Source organism: Pholis gunnellus (assembly GCF_910591455.1).
Source record: "Pholis gunnellus genome assembly, chromosome: 22".
Taxonomy (NCBI): Eukaryota; Metazoa; Chordata; class Actinopteri; order Perciformes; family Pholidae; genus Pholis; species Pholis gunnellus.
In genome coordinates this window covers 12,909,518-12,930,032 of record NC_136549.1, presented here as the reverse complement: position 1 = coordinate 12,930,032, position 20,515 = coordinate 12,909,518, and the positions used below count along the sequence as shown (strand labels likewise).

General features: G+C 41.4%; 1 protein-coding gene across 1 annotated transcript; it reads right to left on the bottom strand.

The window, feature by feature from the left end:
• Window positions 1-1,566: 1,566 nt before the first annotated feature.
• dcn (decorin) lies at window positions 1,567-18,438 on the bottom strand. The gene is made up of 8 exons (XM_079183554.1): window positions 18,261-18,438; window positions 10,890-11,122; window positions 7,231-7,343; window positions 6,146-6,359; window positions 5,223-5,336; window positions 4,922-5,015; window positions 3,965-4,103; window positions 1,567-3,013 (listed from the first exon to the last, which is right to left on the bottom strand). The coding sequence occupies exons 2-8, from the start codon at window positions 11,101-11,103 to the stop codon at window positions 2,813-2,815; spliced, it is 1,089 nt and encodes a 362-aa protein (XP_079039680.1). The 5' UTR covers window positions 11,104-11,122; window positions 18,261-18,438; the 3' UTR covers window positions 1,567-2,812.
• Between the last annotated feature and the right edge of the window lie 2,077 nt (window positions 18,439-20,515).

Sequence of the window (20,515 nt, the reverse complement as noted above, 5' to 3'; positions counted from 1 at the left end):
ATAAATTTAATTAATGAACTCTTCTGTAATTACTTATTATTTTTCATCCGATAGCATGTTATTGATAATTGTCACTTCTGAAACTTCAACAATGCAACAAAATGAAAAATTGGTCAACAAATACTGAAGACACCATACAACCTACAAGCAGAGGCAGGAGTCTCAACCACCACATGTTTCAAGGGAGTAGCATTTCTATCTATTTTTTTCACCAAAGTATCACATTAGTCTCTTAAACGACTGAAGGATTTTAAATCACTGGTGGCAGAGGCCAGAAATGGTTCTTGAGCAAATATTTGTATTTGACCTCAGACCACAAAACCCATCAATATGAGTTGGAGACTGCAGAGTAGCTCGAAGAAAATCCATCTATAATAAGTCAGTACGTTTTTTAGACCCTCCATCCAGCTGTTTTTACTCCCCCGGTACATGGATGTGTTGGTACAATGGCTCAGTAATTTAGATTTTCTATCCACAGCAGGAGCGTCTATAATGGAACCCGCCGGCCCACGTGGAGTTTGCATGTTCTCCCTGTGTCAGTTTGATTTCCTCAGGGAGCTATGGTTTCCTCCCACAGACCACAGAAACGGTGGACTGGAGACTCTAAATTCAATGCGTTGTCCGTCTATTTGTGTATATGTAGATGCATATATGTCCTGTAAATGTATACAGTACATCCTGTGATGCACCCTGACTCTTGGCCAATGGATGCTGGGAATGGCTCCACCCACCCGGAGCCCTGCACAGGATAAGGGATTATAGAAAATAGATGGGAGGCTGCACTTGGAACAAATTCCGTATGTTGTCACCCACTGGTAATATAATTTAATGTTTTATGAAAAATAGGTCTCAAAGGCTCAATGGGACTAAATGATTTGATAAAGTGTACTTTGTTAAACATGGGTCTTTATCAGGACACTGCCATTAGTTTAATGTACAATGCTGTTATTAAAGTCGAAGTAGCTACGGCACTATCCCCTGCATGTGAAATTCATATCCTGAGTGAATGAACTTGATGAATGGTCCCCATGTTACGCTAATAGAATGTATCGAAGAATCTGAACCATATATATTAATCTATTGTTACCAGATGACAAAAACAGTGCTTTGTTAAACAAAACCTGATAATGTCTAATAAAAGTGAAAATTTTAACTTTTTTTAAAAGTGCCCATTAGGCAGAAATATGTTAACAGACAGATTTCTGTGGAGTGTACTTTTCTTGTTAGCTGGACAGTAGAAATATCTGTTGCTGTTTGGGCGCATTTCTTTCCTTTTGAAAAATAATTATTGAATATGCATGAATCTTTGTCTGTTTTTAATCATGAATATGTGCCTTGAGCACATTCACCTTGTGTGTGTGTGTGTGTTTGTCATGTATTGTTAAGGTGTCTCACCTGATTCACAACGGTACCTGTGCCTCCGCTTGACCTTGTTCGCCAGGAAGCCGCCAGCCTCTCATTATTTGTGCTGTAGCTATTGCAGCGCCATCCAGTGGGAGCACAAATCTCCATTCACATTGTTGATAATTAATGCAAGTTATGGTCATTACATCCATCAAAAACTGCTACTTTTTCCATTAGTATTTTTATTTTGTTCAGGACACCTTAGCTGGAGCCCCTTCTCCTGGGGGGGGAAAAAAGAGGAACACCTTTGTTGCTGATATATTAAGTCTGAGCTACGGTAAGTGCTTGTGCCTTTAAGCAAATGAGAGGTTTTTATACAGCATTTATATACAGCGTCTATACATACAACATTCACACCAACATGGTTGCAGTGGGCATGCTAGTCCACATACACCATGTTTTTCTTAACTCTTAAAAAAAAAATGTAAAAGGGAAGGGAAACATGGAGAGAAACACATACAGGGATTAACAAGAGATTCCAGAAAGAAAAAAAAATAAGGGCATGCATATAAATCTTTGGGAATGGCTTCTGTTTAAAACATATTGTTTATTCTACATTTTTTATAAGCTATTTTCACCTTTTTCTTTTTTTTAAATGGAACAACATACACTAGGAAAGGAACATGAGAGGAAATGCGATGAAGAAAAAGTGTAAACCAAACCCAGAACACTGAAGTAAGCACAAGAAATCACAATGTGATTGAAGTCACGGTTGCTTTTATCTCTACTTGAATTGAATACAATACAAATAGAAACTGAGTTCTTTCAAAGAGTGCAGCATGGTAATGTTACACTCTGAATGCTATTCCTAGTACACAGGTAATATCTAGTACATTCTAATATACCATGTTGTTAAAGGTATTGTAAAACACAAGTTATCCCCTTGCTGCCTGCTCTACAGGCCAGCTTTCTGATAATTCATACAATGGCTAAAGGATGGAAAGTTGATCGAAGTGGGATTAATAACATTTTCCACTGAGTGAGGATTCAAATCTTTTTGGTTGGGGTTCCCCTCTGAATTTCAATTCGTCCACTGAATGCAAATGATACAGCATGTATGTGAGAACATATTTGAAATGTTAATTGCTTGCTTATAACTGCATCTATGAATGATGTGCTGTGTGTGAGAGCATCACCGCCATATGCTGGTGTTTGCTGTAAGCCGCGAGTACTACTGCTGCACCAACCTTGAAGCTAAATAATGAAAATGATATGTTGTGTTTTGAGGTCCATGTCCATTAATAACATTTTGGAATGAGTGCGTGGACTAATGACATCACCGTCTGTGGGGAGGCAGTGTTGCTAGGGGTCAGTGTTGTGGGGCAGTGGTCAAACACGCACAGTTGGAAAACTTTCACACGCTCATTTACAAACACACACACTTCCTCGCAGAGGTGCGCAGGACGCTCTACTTCTTCCTGTAGTTGCCGAGCTGGATGGCGGAGCGGTCGAAGACGCAGCGGAAGGTGATGGGCTGGACTTCCCAGTAAGGGACAGGGTTGCTGAACAGGCTGATGCCAGAGTACATGGCCTTCTTGTGGTTGAGGCCAGGAGGACAGAAGTCCTCTGTTCCCACAGCTGCAATCTTGTTTGCATGGAGGTAGACCACCTAGAGAAGGGATTTAAACAATGACAACCTTTAGTCACTGAGTGGGACGCGCTTGGCAATAATTTGGGTTTTTGCAAAACAAAGCCGATAAAGAAGATGATCATGAGTCACCAAAGAAATAATAATGGCTCAAGAAAGCAAGTAGATTTTTTTTTTTCTCCCTTTCAGGATGTTTAACTGTAAACAATTGTAAAAGGATTTCCTACATGATCATTCCTCAAAGTAGTTGATGCTGCTTCAAACCAGCCCGGCTTCAGATGCATATAAGACACAGAATCCCATAAAAAGCATAAACTGTGCACACTGGCTTGTTGGAAGATATTTCTCCAAACTCTTTTCATCCCCATAGTTTGGTTGCTGAGAACAATGCCATTGAAATGTGGGTGCTCAGAAAACAGTGCAGTTCATTAGGAGTGAATATAAAACCCCAACTAACTAGAGAAAATTACCCAAAAAGATTTTATAGGGATGGGATAGATGCAGCAGTAACTTAGCCTTCAGAGGGCTAATGAAATGATGAAATAACCTGAGGCCAAACTACAGTTAAAAGGCCTTGAATCAGGTCTGTTTACACTCCCCCTTACTGCCAAAAGCTGTAACATTATAGTACGACAGGCTACCAACACTCAACTCAATAAACAAACTAAATGAATCCATGTGCCTTTTTGTTATGGAAGCCTTGCTTGACTTGTAATCGGGCAGTGAGAACCTAAGCAAACCAAATGCAAAAATGCAACAAAGTCAACTTTTCCAGTATGCTTTGGATCAGAGAAAATGACCTGTGTGATCACACCGTAAGAAAATGAGAAACATACTGTAACTAATGCTCATAGGTAATTTACTGGAACTAAATAGTTGCTATAACAATTCCCCCGGTTCTTGTGATCGTGTCGGGGATTCAAACCTGGATTGAAGTACTTTAATTATAATGTTCATCAAACCAGTATGTACCTGGATGTACTTGTGGTCGGACAGGCCGGCGGGAACACTGATCAGAGCGTTGTTGTCAAGGTGCAGCTCTCGCAGGTGGGGGACGTTAGCCAGAGTGCCATTTTCCACAGAGCTGATCTCATTGTAACTCAGACCCAGCCTGCAGGAAAAAAATCCGCAAATAGATGAGACGTTGAAATGTGCAAATGTGTAGCAGAACAGAGAACACAAAAGCTCAAATTGCATGAGGAGAGAAAAAAACAGCGACGTCAATGATTGTCTCCGGCTGAAAAAAATCATTGTTGGATAACAATATGCAATGAAAAAAACGAGCTGAGGAAATGAGGATACTGAAGATAATCTACACCTGTGATTAAGGCCATTACTTTCCCAGTCCATTTCTAAATGATGAGAAAATGGAAAATAAAAACCATCCTTCTCTCATATCCTCTCCAACTCTACTGATTATACATCAAAGCCCTCATTGTTCAAGTTTGGTATGCCATCTTTGGCACAATCTGAGCAGTAATCTTATAAACACAGTGTATCCACATTTTGAGCAAACCAGTTATTTTGATTATCTAAAAACTACTGCTTAGGCCTCGGGTTTTGTTATAGAGTAAAAGCCTGTGAACGGTAATACCAGAGTAAAGCTAATACATGTACCAGAGAATGAAAACATGAGACAGCAGGAAACCAGAAATGCATTTCATGTTTCCAAAGGGGCTAGGCTATGAACCTTTTTGAAAGATGAAATACGGCAATATGCCTCTTAAAAGTGAAAGTTCTTACAAAAAGTTCATGAGACGTTATTTGAGAATGTTAGGAAATTAAGAAAAACTCAATGCCCAGTGGCATTGCAAAGGCCATTTATGGCAGCAGTGTTTGCTGTTCAGCAATGTATTGCCTTAAATCTAAGTAGGAAATAAATGAGGTTAATATGGGATACTGTAAAGAGAGAATCATAATTGGTATTACTTGGCCAGGTTCTTCAGGCCCTTGAGGGTGCCAGCCGTCACCTTGGAGATCTTGTTTCCATCCAGGTGGAGCTCAGAGAGAGAGCTTGGCAGACCTGACAACCCACAAGACAAGGATTACCACCAATAATAAAGTGAGTTGGGAAACATTATTTATTTTTTCATATCGAGTTCATTGTTTTGCTGATTACTTAACTCCAAGCATGTATTCTTTTGATAGAAAACTGACGTTTCTGGCTGACCCTTTGTGACATAAAACTTGGATTAAGCCAAATTATTTGAGGAAATAAATAGAGCTTTACCTTTGGGGATGTCTGTGATGTTCGTGTCTGCAATGCGAATGTAGGAGACCCTTTTCAGGTCAGCAAAAGCGCTGGCCTCAATGCCTGCGCTCCTCAGAGGGTTGGACCCAAGCTCTGAAAATGAAAATGAAGAAAAAGAAAAGAAACACTTGTGAGCGCAGACAGAAAGGAAAAAACTAAAAAGAGAACAGCAGTAACCGATCACATCTAGGAAGTTGATTCCTCTCCTGGGGCGTTACAGGAACATAGAGCTGAGTCACGAGTAAACAAAGTCTTAGGCAAGAGAATAGATTGTGTTTGCAACGCGGCCTTTCTCCATGCCAGATTCCCTGATTTTTCCCAGATCCTGATTCTTATATCATTGCATTTTAAGTGATTAAATCCACAATTTAAGCTTCAGTTGAGCAATGACACGTTTTAATTTGTGGAACAGGAAGTTAGAGACGAGTTGTCAAAGTGACAAGTGGAGGAAATGAAGCGGATGGAGGATAAAGGACAACAAACGAAAACATATGTGATGTAATCATGCATGTAAATGAAGTTTTTTTAAAATATTTGAGTGGGTCCATTGCTGTGTGGAACATTACTGAATATATGTATACCTCAATACATTCTCAAATAATCAACTTTTTTTCTGTTGCACATTGAACGACATTGAACTAAGAGAGGATCTTGTTTTCATGAAAGTACTAGAAAACTCGGCACAGTCCGTGGAAAAGTTTAATTCAAAACACTGGTTTCCCTCCGGGTAATTATTTTTTATCATGCCTGTTGAACTGTAGCCATCCGCACAATCGCGGGCAAACCACCGGAGATGTGACCTATACTGTTGAAAAATATACCACAAACCTCTTCAAGCTGTTAGCTATCCATATAAATATTGCCATTTTTGAACAAATAAGAACATTATTTTATTTTCATACCCATGACGATGACATGGGACAGGCCCTGGAAGGAGGCCTTTTTGATCTTGGTGATCTCGTTCTCGTGGATGCGCAGCTCCTGCAGGCTCTTGGGCATGTTGGCGGGCATGTCCTTCAGCATGTTCTTAGACAGGTAGAGACGCTGCAGCTTGGTCAGAGGGCTGAGGGCCTTGGCGTGGATGATGGTGATTTTGTTGTTCACCAGGATCAGAGCCTATAAGGAAGAACATCAAATGAGATGAGCTACTACTCCTACATATTATTTTCTTTAATTCTTGCTGCATGGTGTATTTTGTAACACTTGGGGAAGTAAAAAAGTGCATACAAAATTCATTTTGGCATTTTTTTATAGCATTTTTTCTGTCTTTTTATTTGAAATTCACAACTTCTATTATTTTGGAAGGCTTTCGCTGTTTTTTTCTTCCACTCAAACATGTCCTGCAACAATTGCACCATGGGACGATTGAAAATCTGTTCTTTCCAGATGAAATTCTACACAAACAGGACATGTGAGCTCAGCAGCTGTACACAACCAGATGCCTGTGCTGTCAAGATGGAGAGCCAAGCTCAAGTCCACTCTGGAGTTATCCCTAAAGCATTTTCATAGAACTCTCACTCCTGCAGTTTCACTCCATGTAAAGCAGACATGAGGCAATGCTAGGTATGTGGTCTTTTCCCTTGAGAGTTACATTACAGTGGAAACAGCTCTGGCCTTCAGATGGTAGGTATTTATTGCAAGCAAGAAAGCTAAAGGAGTTTAAGGGCGTGAGGGTGCACAGCCTTCGGGTGAATAGTTTCCATGCACCTGGTGACTGGGGGGAGTGGAGGATATATGGAGGAGGTTGAGGAGAGTTTGGGGATGGGAGGTGAAGAGGGGTCCATGTTTTCAGAATGAGCAGCTCTGACTGTGGTAACATTTTATAATATGGCAAACAACCAAGAACATCCCAAAACAAGATGTTTCTCCATGGGGATCACCAAGGTTCATAATGGAGGGTTGCAGTTAGTGATACGGTTACATAACAACCTATTACGTAACATTAGTACACCGACATGAAGCTCTGCAGATGTGAAATGTCTCTTACATGTAGTCCTTTGAGGTTCTTGAAGTCATTCTCCTTGATCTCAGTGATCTTGTTGTTCTGCAGGTCCAGCAGGGTGGTGTCGTCTGGGATGTCCTCAGGAACCGTCGTCAGACCTGATGGTGAATGTTTATGAGACATTGTTTAAATCAGATGGTGGGTTAGAGGCACGCAAATGCAATAAATCCATCAGAATAATGGGTAATAGGAAACTAAGTTTGAGGTGAGGCGGTGACAGCCCTGGTTCTTGTGACGAGAGGTTAACCACTCTGACCTCAACAGGAAATGGATCTACTTGTCTCCATGTTTCAAGAGTTTATGGCCAGTCAACTGTAGAGTTTACAACAACTTACTGTGGACCTATAGTCTTGTAAATCAGGTCTACTAAGAGTGTTTTTACCAGCCATAGCCCATTCGAGTTAGAGTGGAAATTGATACTTTTGAGTCTAGTTTGGTTTCACAGCGCACAAATGAAAGCAGACTACATAAAATAATTGCAGAGGGCTGGGTATAAAGGAGTAGGGACACTTCAATGCTGGTAATCGCGGATTTCGAGATACGTTTTTGTACTTTTATACACTTCGTTGTGAACTTTATTTAGCATATGCTGGATCTCTTCTTCTGCCTATATACGCAATCTCCCATTTGTGTTAACCTGTAGTTTACCTGTGTCCATCTCAACAAACGCCGGCGCAGACAGCCCATTGCCCCTACGTTTTGGTTCTCTTCTTGCAATTGGGTCGGATTATTGTGTCATTATGTTGCAATTGAACCACACTAGGGTTTGGTTGTACAGCTTGGAAGAGGTTTGATGAATAAAACGGACTAAATGTTGGCTTGTGAACATTTTGTGCTTGAGAATAGTTTTGTCTTTTTGTCATTACTTTGAAGTGGGCAGTTAGAAAAAGGTGATTTGGTAAATCTTTAAGCCCTTTAGAACCGTTATGGCAGAGTCAAACCTGGATGAGCTGAAAAAAGTAACCAACGTTACAGTATCGACACTCTGAAATAAGAGTCTGCTTTGTCAAAGTAGCATGCTCCATAAAGTATTAATGATAGGGAGCAGAATGGGTTTTATATTGACATTATAAAGGGACCAAATAAGTGTTTGATGTGCTCCGAGGCACACATGGTGGAAATGGACCTTAAAACAAATTTCCTTTGGAGTAAGTAAGCGACTGCATACCTGAACACTGAGCTCGCGCAGAATCGCTTTGCTTGGACTTTATCACAGCGTGTCATGGTTAATGTGACGCAGAAAATGGCATCTGTAGTGAAAGACTGTTTGGTGGAGTGGGTCGAGCGAAGACAGCTGGGAGTCATGGTGTATGCTCTTCTGCATCCGTGGTAACCCAAAAAATACACCGAGATTCATAATGGGTAGTTTACATTTCAGAGGAAGAGGCGTAGAATAAACTGTTTAACAAAGAAGCTTACATTCTGCATCTCCCGTCCGCATACGTATGTTTGGACACATTTTGTCCTGAAAGCTTGTGACGACTTCTTTGCCGCTCACCCAAATATTACTTCCAGCTACGTAAGTCTGCTTTTCTGTCAGCTTTTCCAACTCGGCAGTGGATGACCAACAAGCCATCGCAGCTGTTTGTGGTCACCACTATCATGGCAGCACCACACTGTGTACCTCTATACTTTTTTATTGTTCTTCTCTTAAAGTCAGACGATCTTATCTTGTGCTGCCTCAATTTTATATACTTTTTTTTTTAATAGTTACTATTGTTCACTCCATTTTATAGCAAAGTGGTTGGGAGATGAAGCGCATGATTGTTTTGGACTGCGCTGGACACTCCCAAGCATTACTGACAGTGTTTGTCATTTCCTCAAGTGAAACAAGTTGATCTGGCTGCATCATCAAAGACCCGTGGGATTTGAGTACGTTTGGATTTATAACTGCACATCTTACACAATCACGGTTTATAAAAGGTACATCTTTAATCAGTGAAGCTGCTGATTGTGCCACTATATAAATACCTGCAAGAACAACAATAGGCAGTTGTGCCAGTCAATGGATAAGCAAATATATTCCCAACTCATTGGAACCCAAGGCTTAATTTTATCTCCTGAATGTTTGAGCTGTCAGCTGCAAACTCACACAGGAAAATCCACATCGACAAAGTGAAAGGGTGCTTTGGGATGGTGAGCAGACTCTTCTGTCTTGCCCAGGCCTGTGTGCCCAAACATATACATAGAAGTTGTAATCCTGTGTGTGTCTAAGCGTGTGTGTTTGCATGCACGCCAGCCGGTCTGGGGAACAGATGGAGGCACGGGGCCAGCAGTACTGATGCAGGAGTCGAGAATCGCGCCATGGAGCCGCGTCTGACTGGGGCCCCGACTGGAGGACTGATGTAATGGAACCGGTGTTTTTCTGAACCTCACTCTCTCCAACTGTCTGCATGCTCTGCTTATACTTATATGTAAATGGCATTTAATTTCACCGTCTCAACCCAGGCCTTCTCGAGCTTACTAAACCAAAGTGGCTCTGAGCTGGTTATGTCTGTCCTCCATTTTTATTTCATCCTGTGTCACTCCCTCTTTCCCTTCATCTGCCTCCTTGAAGCTCGTGCCCCATCCTTTCCAAATAAAAGCAGTGCCAAAAAACTATCAAACCCAACTGCGTAGCGAAGCACTTTTATGTAATATACAAGAATAAATGCGGTCAGGGACTTTTCTATGACAATGTTTCTGTGACTCAAGCTGTTGGATATCAGATTAGACTAACACAGCGGATTGGCTCCAAACAACAAAGATGACAATCGAGTAAATTGTTGTGACTGTGCTGAATTAAAAAGCCGGCAGAGTAATTGTAGGCTTTAAACCTTGATGAGTAAGCTTTACATTGAGAAACAAGCTTGTTACAATTCTGGTTTGTTCAGGACTTTCCAATGCCAAATCTGACCTTTTTAATCTCCACCTATGTTTCAAAAACAATTTGGCCAGAAAAAAGGCAAATAATGTAATTTGTTACAGGAAGTGAAATAAGCCTCACAGCATCTGTGAGCATTTAAGGTGTCAACATGAGTGTCATGTTCTCCGGGGGATTGTGCAATCATGCATACTTTAACATGACCCTGAAATGAATATGTGCTTGGGTGGACGGTTTGTAAAGTCAGGGACTTTTTCTGCTCATTAATGTCACTCAACACAATAAAAGTACATTGAAATGACTGCAGACACCCACCTGACCTCATCTCATCCAGTTAAGTCTTTTGTTTGAAATCCAGATCCAGATGGAGGAATGGAAAAAATAAAATGGACATGAACAAGAAGCTTGTTGCATTTGGACTGAACTATAACACCAAGTCACACCGATTCATTTTAGGGATTGTGGGCTACATGTAGCATCGGTACAATCGAGGCTCCAGACTGCGACCAAAACGGTGGCATATGCGATAATTATTTTATGGGTGAGCAAGTTAAAATTTCACGTGATTGCATTCATGCGAGTGCGTGATGATCATTATCACTGGTGGCCCCGCTGGAGTCACCAAAGTCAAATTGTCGAGAAGTCGGCGGAACCGCATTTGTGCACGCAGAGCGATGCGCAGTGATGTTCCCTGTTTTTTGAATGCACAGGTTTTGAGACCAATAAAAGGTCATACTGTACGTAGCAGTGCAAAACTATAAGAAACTATGCCTTTTCTTACCGAGGTCAGAGCACTGGATCACTCGCAGATGGCACTGGCATCTGAAGGGGCACGTGGGTCCTACTGGCATGGCAGGGAGGGATACATCTGGAGGCCCGTCAGGCTCACCCGATCCCGCCTCATCCTCCATCATGAAGTCTAGGAAGCCGGACTGGCGGAAGGGCAGAGCCCAACAGGCAGTGACCAGGAGCAGAGAGAGACAGGCTGACCTCATGGTGCTGCTAGCAGGGAGCCTGGAGGACGAGAAGACAGTTCAAAGGTTTGGGTGGATACACTTTCAAAATAGTCTGTCTATGATTAGTTTTGAAACTACCATACTCGGTTTGTTTCCCAGTGGGAAGGGAGAAGGACACAGTGAATGAAAGACAAAACACATTGATTGAAGTCCAGAGAAGCAAAGGGCAAAAGGTGGAGAACCAGCACGTTAAACACTTGGGTGTAACAATTTAGGGAGTTGGTCCAAAAAATCTCTTAAAGTGGTCGGTTTTAGACAGAAGCTGAAAGGTGATTAGCGTAACCCAAAATGAGAAAATGACACAGTAGTACTTGTCTGAATTTAATTCTGTCTTTGCAATATACTTTAATAGTTTAAGAGTTTCTGTCTGACGTACCCCCACATTTCAAAACTAGAATTCAACATAAAAGTGAATACTGTTACACTGTTTGTTTTTTATACAATGGAAATTGTACAATTGTTCAATCAATATTTCAGTGGCATAAGCTGGATGTACATTACTTTTAGTAAAATCAATCCAAATGATACTGTCCAATTTAGCTATTTAAGATATCTAACATTACCATATTTTAACAGCTTATCTTGTAATTTTATTTACCATTTTTTTTTGTCATCAATCATTGGCCATACATTTCAAGCATATATCCATTAACTAATTTTATTTATTTAAGCGTCAGCATTAGCTTTTTTCCACACACATTAAATTACCATAGATATGAAACGTGACTATCTGGATATATTTGATCATTTAATTGTTTTTTTCCCAAATCAGTTGAGCTACTCTACAATCATTCCACCTCCCAACTACAGGAGAAATACTCCTGTTGGGGAATCACCATTCTACAAGTGTAGCCTACTAATGTTTTGCTATTGGTCCAGTGATCTAGTGTGCCTGTGTAATTTGCTTTTGGAGCAGTCCATGTGGTTTCTTTGTCATTTTCTAAATGAACATCTGCATTAGCTTTTCCAGTATTACACATGGGATGCATCATGGGAAATCTTATGATTGCCACTGGGCTACATCATTTATTCAAAAGTAATAAATCACATTATCATTAAATCCCTTTAAATAGCAGGCATTCACTGTACTACTGTAGTGGATTCACTGGGACAATCCTCCTTCCTTTTTGTCGTCTTTTATTTCTAAACAGAACCACAAACCAGTTGACACATCCGCACACTCTCGCAAACTCAAACAGTGTGGAGATACATACAACTGCCTGACCTTTTACCAGCAACACACATACACACACACACAGTCTCAAAGAACCAGCAATCTGCTTGTCATGTGTATAGCCAAAAGTTGCTCCTCCTCTCTTGGTGCCACAATAATTGAAGGGCAGATTTGAGCCGCAGCTGCTAACAAATGATTTGGGAGTAGCTGGTCTGCAACGGACCTTGACCTGAACATCATGACCAGGGTGATACAACTGACCCAAAACCATCAGTTGGCCAGAGCTGAAAGTGACTCTAGGCTGGTTTTTATGGTCTGTCTGCATGATGCTTACGTGCTGTAGCTTTGCTTACTTTTCTGTCATATGAGTGTATATTTCCATCTTTTTTTAAGTGTGAATAAAGCAATAGTTTGTGTTTTTAAGTGTATTCAAGCAAGTGCACAAGTTGTGCTGTATGTGCGCCGCTATATGTACAAGTAAAAATACATTCAACGGGTTAAGTCTTTTAAAGGGTTTTAACCATGCGTCTTTGACAATGAGAAAGAATGCAAGAGAAAGAGATACGCTGATGTAGAGTAAATCTAGGTTAGGGTTACACCAGGTCACCGGATCAGGGCTCAGAGGGACTCTCAACACGAGCAGTAATTATGGTCCATGTCCACAAAACAGCCACCACTTTGACACACTGTACAGCTTCAGTCCAGTGGTTACAGTGCTTGCATAGAGGATGTCCAATCTTGAAATCAATTCCATTCAGAGGAGAATTGTGTGGGATTCTTTTTTTAAACTCTTGTTCTGTTGCTATGAAGTGGAAACACCTCAAAAAAAATGATTTAAAAAGGGTGATTTCATAAGTCGGCAATTAGAGCCTGGAAGTGTGTCACACAATGTTTGTTATGTAGATGCAGTTTTCCATGCAGAGGTTTTGCCATTTTGTCTCACTTGGAAACATGGACTACATACTGTAGTGGGAGGCGTAGAAACAAAAGAGCTCCGGTCTGAACATACAGTGTACAGAGTACACGCTGTTCCAGTCTTCGACAGACTGAGTAATCTTGGCTGTGTCGGGCTCTCTTATCTAAGTGCAGCAGAAAGCTCTATCCAACGAAAACCTTGTCTCCAGACTTGACAGCGGCAGTAGATTTTGATGTAGAGATGCAAAGCTCTTCTGGGTTAAAAAGAGTTTGTAGATGCCTTTGATGGTTTCTTTTCTGCAATAAATCCTGATTGGATGCCAGATTGGTTTGAACCGTAGTATGATACACTAATCGCTGATACCGGAAAGTATTTGAAAGTCACTTTTCATAGGAGCTATACTAGTGTTGTGAACTCCTCACATCCAACACATCTTGCAGGCTGGAACATTCAGAATTACCCTCAAAGCCAGTGTACCAGCTCTGCTTAAAGGAGCAGCAATGTACACAAAATAACAGAGGGTTTCACTGCCGATTGCTGAACCGTATCTCCCTGCTTTGACCCATAGTCACAAGCACATAAACCAATATACATGCACATGTGCATTGGTTTATGCACAATATACATGCACATGTGCATTGGTTTAGGATTTCAGATGGCCCTCCATGTGTTCTGCCATCAATCCATCAACCTTTTGTCTATAAAAGCTTCAGCAGCTTTTAATGTGAGCCAGACAGGCAAGAAGAAGAGGGGAGAGATCTCAAACTAAGCTCTATGGGCATTTACTGGCTGCAGCATTACTGCAAAGAGAAGAGTCACTGCTATTTTGCGAGTCATAATCAGGCCCAGGAATTGTTGATGATGAGACTAAAACAAGATTTCGAAACAAATCCGGGAAAAGGAGATTCTCAAAGATTGTTGTTTGGGACATAAACTAACAATTTGCAACCACAGCGCAGAATAATACATAAATAAATGGTAATATTGACTTAGGGGGTTTTGGACTTGAGGATAGAGGGCTATATATTGAAGAGGGTTATTGCTATTCATAACACAGAACAAGGAATTATGGCCAAATGCAATCGTATCTTCAAAAGTTGAAATACAAGGCTTTTCCCTGCTTTATGCATGAGGCAACTTGCTGTGCCCCAGGCATTGGTTCTTTCATTACCAGCATGCTCAGATATCGCCATCGGCCCTGCAAGATGGCCTGCTCAAAGAGGATGCCTCCACTTCTATACAAACACACACACTTAAATAATCTCCTGAACACAGGCTCCTCAACTACACTTGTTTGTGTGTGTGCTAAGGTGTGCATGTGTACATGCTAAAACCCAGAGGGCTGCCAACAGAGCATGCTGAAACATGACTTCATCATGCAAACTCTGATCCCCTCAAAGAAGATTTCTGTTATGGGATTAAAGGTATTCCCTTATCATTTTCACTTTGACTGAGGGATCAAACCCAGCTGGAGGTCAAACCTTGATGTTAGAAAACGTGTCATCTAGTGCCCTGCAGCTTAGAAAACACAACCCATTTCACACATTGGTATTTTTGTTTGCATCACTTACTAATGGCATTCCTTTTAAAACACTTGTTTTAATATAATGTCAAATATACCAATTGTATCATTATACACTTTTCTCTCACAAGTTCTTTTCATAATGTATCATTATGAAATGATATGGGGGAGCTTCACTGTTTGCCAGCTTGCAAGATGAAAAAAAAATGGAACAGGCTTTATTCACAAGAACTGGACTGACACTAATCAGTGCAAATGTGGCAGGAATTGGTACACGCTTGTTTCCTACTAATGGACTTTTAAATACCATGCAATAGAATGCATCTGATGAATTTAGCCTTATTTTACCCAATTCTGAAAGCACAAGCAGCTGTGAGTAAGTTTAGTCTGTATTTTCAAAAGATTTACAATCTACCACATCCCAGAAAAGTACATGTGGTAAATAATCCATGAACCATCTCCATCTTCTTCTCGTGTCTCTGAAACCTGCGATTCATCATCCCATAAGTGACCGAGAAAGAACGGGTGGAGGTTGACATTTCCTGGGGCAGCGGCATCCTTGTCAATTCTCCTGTGTCCCTCTTTTGTCTCATCCCTCCCTCCAATCTCCCCCAAGTCTGGCCTCAGCATTACTAATGATTCCCAGACAGGAAGCAGAGCTCGCATGAGGGAGTAAAGTCATTTTCCCTGCTTTGCTTTGTCACTTTCTCCTCTTTGTCACGGCCTTTCAATGAAACTCTGACCCATAGGAAATCAATGAGATACCACGGAGCGATTATCACATCAAAAATTGTGTTCAGCACCATGGTGTTAGGGTCTTAGCAAATCAAACCATGTTGCAAAGAAATACACAATATAGCAGACACTCATTCCATCCCGTCCTCCACCCCTGTCCATTAGCCCCCCCCCCCCCTCCAGTCTAACTCTCCACAGGCCTGCGTCTGCCTCTGCAGAGCGTCTGTCAGCAATGAATCACTGGAAGGTATTTACACGGCCACAGGACGTTTAAAAACACGTGTGGCCCTTTTAACCCATCGCCAAATGAACGAGAGTTTCTCTCCCATGCAGTTCTGCAAAAGCATGATCGATAATGCTGAAATGTAAAAAGCACGAGTGATTTTTTTCAACTCCCCCTTTGGCTGTGGCGTGAGGAGTCAGTGACCGTTATTTTCAAGAAATCTCTGATATATCAGGGGATTTTGTGAGCGGGAACATGTGTATCTGAAAATATGCTAAGACACGGCCAACAAACAATCTCAGAGCCAAAACGTTCTCGTAATAGGGTTATGCCAAATCAGACTAGTCTTTAAAATAGCCGTCCATGCTCCCATTTATGTTGGCATGGACCGTTTTTGGGCTTCAAGAAGACGCCCAAGACACTCTTTTCACCACTACAATCAATATCATTTATCTGTGCAGAAAAGGTGAAAAAGTGTCAGAGCCATAACTATTGTTGAAAGATCATTTTAGGGTCTCTAAAGCATGCCTGTTTAGTGGAGCCATGGCATGAGAAAGCCAGCGAGCGGTTTGACCACTTTTCAGCTGTTCCATGAGAAGAGCTGTCAGCCTGCCATCAACCTCAGTCCCATTATCAACAGTCTGCACTGCACAGACGTGGACAAACTGTCCAACCTTCTCTTCCTTTCTTCTCTTTCCATCTCCTCCTCCCTTTTTGTGCTCTTTTCCTTCCTTCCCCGGCTTCTCTCCCATAGCTTATGGTATTTTCTTTCTCTGTCTGACCCTTAAAACTTTGGCCAGAAAGACTGACATGTGGAACTTTCTGGTGTTCCAATGAGCAAGGGGGGGGGGGGGGGGGGGGGGGGGGGGAGCCTTCATGGCTGATGTCAATTCAATTCCATTGTTCTTTTGCAGTTTTTTTACCCAGGGAGTTTAAGTCCAGATGGGAAAAATGCAGCCCCTGGGTGCAAATCTGGGCCTTGTCTCCTCCTAACCTTCAGTTCATTCACTTCAGGTTCAAATGTTAAACATCTGCTCAGCTCAAAACAAAAGTATGAACTGCTGAAGTACTTTTATTGCTCAGAATGTATTTTAATACAGTGTTTGCCTCTTTTAGCCTCTATTTTATTCAAAGTCCCACTTCTCAGTCTATTTAGTTTGTCTCACTTTTTCCCTTGTTCAGTTTCACTCCGGTCTACTCATTTCAGTGCAGCTGAGGCTTATTAGGTTTTTTCCCTGCTGGCATAAAGGATGTAATGAGTTAGCTGAGAGTTGTGTGGTGGCTTGCCGGGAAGCCTTCAGACCTCTTTGATAGAGGAAGCTGTACCATTACGGGATTAATGGCACTGTGCGTTGCCAGGTACAGCTTTTTTTCATCTCCTCTTCAAAGCCGCTCACTTTGAGTTGCCCCTAGCAATTTTGGTCCTGTCCGCCACAGTCGGCAGAGAAGGTTCACATTGAGAAGAAACAGGGCCGCAGAGCAGATAAGAGATTGGGGTTAAAACGGTGCTGATTGCATTCTCAAGTGAACTGCTGAAGTGTGAAAAGAAGCAGAAACCACTTTTTTCTGAATCAAAATCTTGCCAAGCAACATGGGCTGAATCAACACAAAGAAATGTTGTTGTTTCAGCTCTTTTTTTTTTCCTCGTTTGTTTGTAGACTGCCCCAAGGCCACAGGGGAAGAAAAGGAGCGATATAAAGAACGAAAGAGAGCTAAATAAAGAGAGAAAAGGAACAAATTAATGACACAAAAGCATTTTCCACTGACAAACAACTTAAGTAGAAGATCTCACTTTTCTGCCTTCCCCTCACTCAACCCCCTTGTCTTTATGTAAGCATTGCAAATCTGATTCACTTGCCGTGTATACAACTAATACTCACAAAACTAGTTTGACGAATGCCTTTCCTTATGGGATACATCCAAACAATCACAAACAAGTGTCAAAAAAAGCAAACAAATTCCGAAACTGCAAGCTGAAGTTGTAAATCGAAACAGTGATGAACACATCACATGGCACTCAGCGGTGGTGGATACCTTGAAGATTAACGATGGGCCAGGAGTATAAGGTTTTTTGGCGGAGGAGTGAGGTACCAGCATCAACTGCACTACCACACCCCCTTCCCTAGCCGCTGCTCTTTTCACTGAGCTGTATGCCGATTGGACTGGAACTGATTAAAGGTCTCTCATCACAAAGGCAAGAGAGCTGTGGGAACAAGACCTGGCAACATCCGGAATATACACAACATACATTAATATACGACAAAGTGAATCAAATTATACCCATAAAGTTTAAGAAACTGCAAAAAAAAAAAAAAAAAGAACTGCAATAATCCTATATTTATACAATAACATCATCAGCAAATAATGTGACTTTTAAATCATGAATTTTAGATTTTGTCATGCAAAAAGTTACAATCCTGCAGCAAAAGCCAAACCCTTCTCTCAAGACTATTCTCTCTCGCTTTAAAGATGAGTCCATGTTGAAACCCAACTCCATTATCTTAACCTAACTTCAGCCATTATTACCCATACTTTCCTCCTCTATCAGAGTAAAGGATTAACCTACCTGTTCTCAGAAGAAGCAAGGCAGAGAGAGTAAAGTTGTGCTAGATGAGCTTGACTTCCAAAAATCCAGTCGAGTGGGGGGGATGAGACTGAAGTGGCTGCGAGGGCCTATGGGGTAATTAGACTCAGAACGCGTGCAGCCAAGATCAAGCAGGTGTGCTCTGTCACAACAAGGGGAGGAGAGAGGAAGGAAGAGAGACAGAGGAAAGAGAGGGGAGAGAGATAGAAGGAGGGAGGGTCCGACCGCCGAGCTCCTCTCAGGACCGAAACAATTGGTGGAGAACTTCCCCCGTTCTCGCTGCGTGCTCCAAAAACAGCTGGAAATGGAGAAGGGAAAGGAAGAAAAAAAAAAAAAAGGGGGAGAGGGAGCAGGAGACAGGGAGAGGGAAAAGAAGGAAGGAGAAGAAGAGAGAGGCAGAGAGTTTGAGTTTAAAGCAATAAGCAGTGATTCGGCTGGCAGCCACCCTCACTGTGACATCTGGTAATGATAGGTCCTGTGTGGAGCTTAGCAGAGAACGCTGCACACAATCTCTCTTTCTCCCTCTTTCACACTCTCTCTGTCATTCATTCGCATTCAGCTTCTGACTACCCTCAGGAAAAAAACAAAACAGCACACACACACACACACACACACACACACACACACTTTTGTCTAATCTATTCAGATTGGCACCTCCTCCCAGTAAACCTCCGTTTCTGTTTTAACCCCAACTCTTGATTAGGTTTGTTTAAGTGTCCTTAATGAACTATTGGGTCTATTGGATTGTATTGGCCCACAACAGTGGGGGACTATGTGGGAGGAAGAATGTCTTTTTTTCAAGCCTGTAGCCAGAAAAGAATGACTGATGGATTCACATGCAAACTACCATATGGTTAAGGTTAGGGTGAGTTGGTAAAAAAGGCTAACACCAAATCAGGCATTGCGGCAAAAGCGCAAGTCCTCCCATTCATTTGAATTTGGGTTGTGCATTTGTGCTGCGGTGGTGCAGACCGCTGGGAATGCAAAAAAAAAAAAAAAGCGTGTGTTGAAACAGAATCAACTCGACTGATTTGGTGTGAATGAAGATTAGAAGTTCACAGTCATGCTAGCGGCTCTATGAGGCTTATTTCTAATGTCAGCATGCTTATAGGCTCAAAATGTCAATGCCAACATTCTAATGTCTACTATGTTCACCATCTTTGTTGGTGATTTGCTTATTAGCATTAAGTACAGTCGACGGGAATGCCATTGGTTTTGCAGATATGTCGTCAACCAATGTATTGGACCAATTAAACATTTTACCTGATGATGTCACTAAATTAAATGTCAGGGAAACTGCAATTAATTTCATGGGAACCTGTCAAATAGTTGTCCAGATATTCCACTCAAAACCACAAATGTGAACCCCATGGTGACACTAGAGGAAAAGTCAGGTGATCATCAAAGTTAGGATACATCGTCTGGTAACCATAAATGGCTGTACCAAATCTTGTGCTAATTCATCCAGTAGATGTTGAGATATTCCATTGGATAAGTGAAAACTTTGACTGGTTTGCTGGTTGCAACATATGAAACTCAGGGACACCAAAGTCATCATGTGTAGAAGCAATAAATATGTAATTGATTGGAATACTTTGCTACTTTTTAAAAAGATTTACTACAAGCTATTTCTGCTCTCTAATGAGCAAAGTTGCTTTAAATCTGGACCATGTGCTTGCTGGATTGGACATGCCAAAGCTGGATCTAATCAGGGCAAGGGTGGGGGTGGGATCTGTTTTTTAACCCCAAGTGAACCAGACCTCATCTTATCATGACGGGAAACGTTGGGGTGGCTCAGTGTTTAGAGAGACTACGTCATGCTGTTTCAGGAAGGTCACAAGTTTAACTTTTGCATTGGCCAATGTCTCCATCAGCAGCCATGTGCTCAGTTGGCGAGCGAGTCTCGACCTCTATCTGCTTCCTTGATGTAATTCCCTCTGGTTCATTAATGGAAATGATCTCTATTCTTGTGTGAATCCAATCTTAGTTCCACTTTGATACCACCAATATATTCTGTAATTTCCGTGCAGTCCCAAGTTGAGATGACATTTTTTTTAAATCATATTTGATCCAGGGATATGTTTTTGAAACATCTTTTTGGAGATATTTTATTTAAAACAGGATTTACAACATTATATCAGATAGTTATGTTATAGCAGAGATCTGTGTGCTGTTGTTCAGCGGTAAGAGTTACTTTTAAGAGAAAGTTAGCGGTACAGGGAGGTTAATCAATTCAT

Coding starts and splice junctions, on each gene's coding strand:
- dcn (XM_079183554.1), bottom strand. CDS start 11,103: ATGAGGTCAGCCTGTCTCTCTCTGCTCCTGGTCACTGCCTGTTGGGCT. Junction 6,360..7,230: donor AGAACCTCAAAGGACTACAT/GTAAGAGACATT, acceptor TCTTCCTTATAG/GCTCTGATCCTGGTGAACAA. Junction 5,016..5,222: donor CATCACAGACATCCCCAAAG/GTAAAGCTCTAT, acceptor GTGGGTTGTCAG/GTCTGCCAAGCTCTCTCTCT.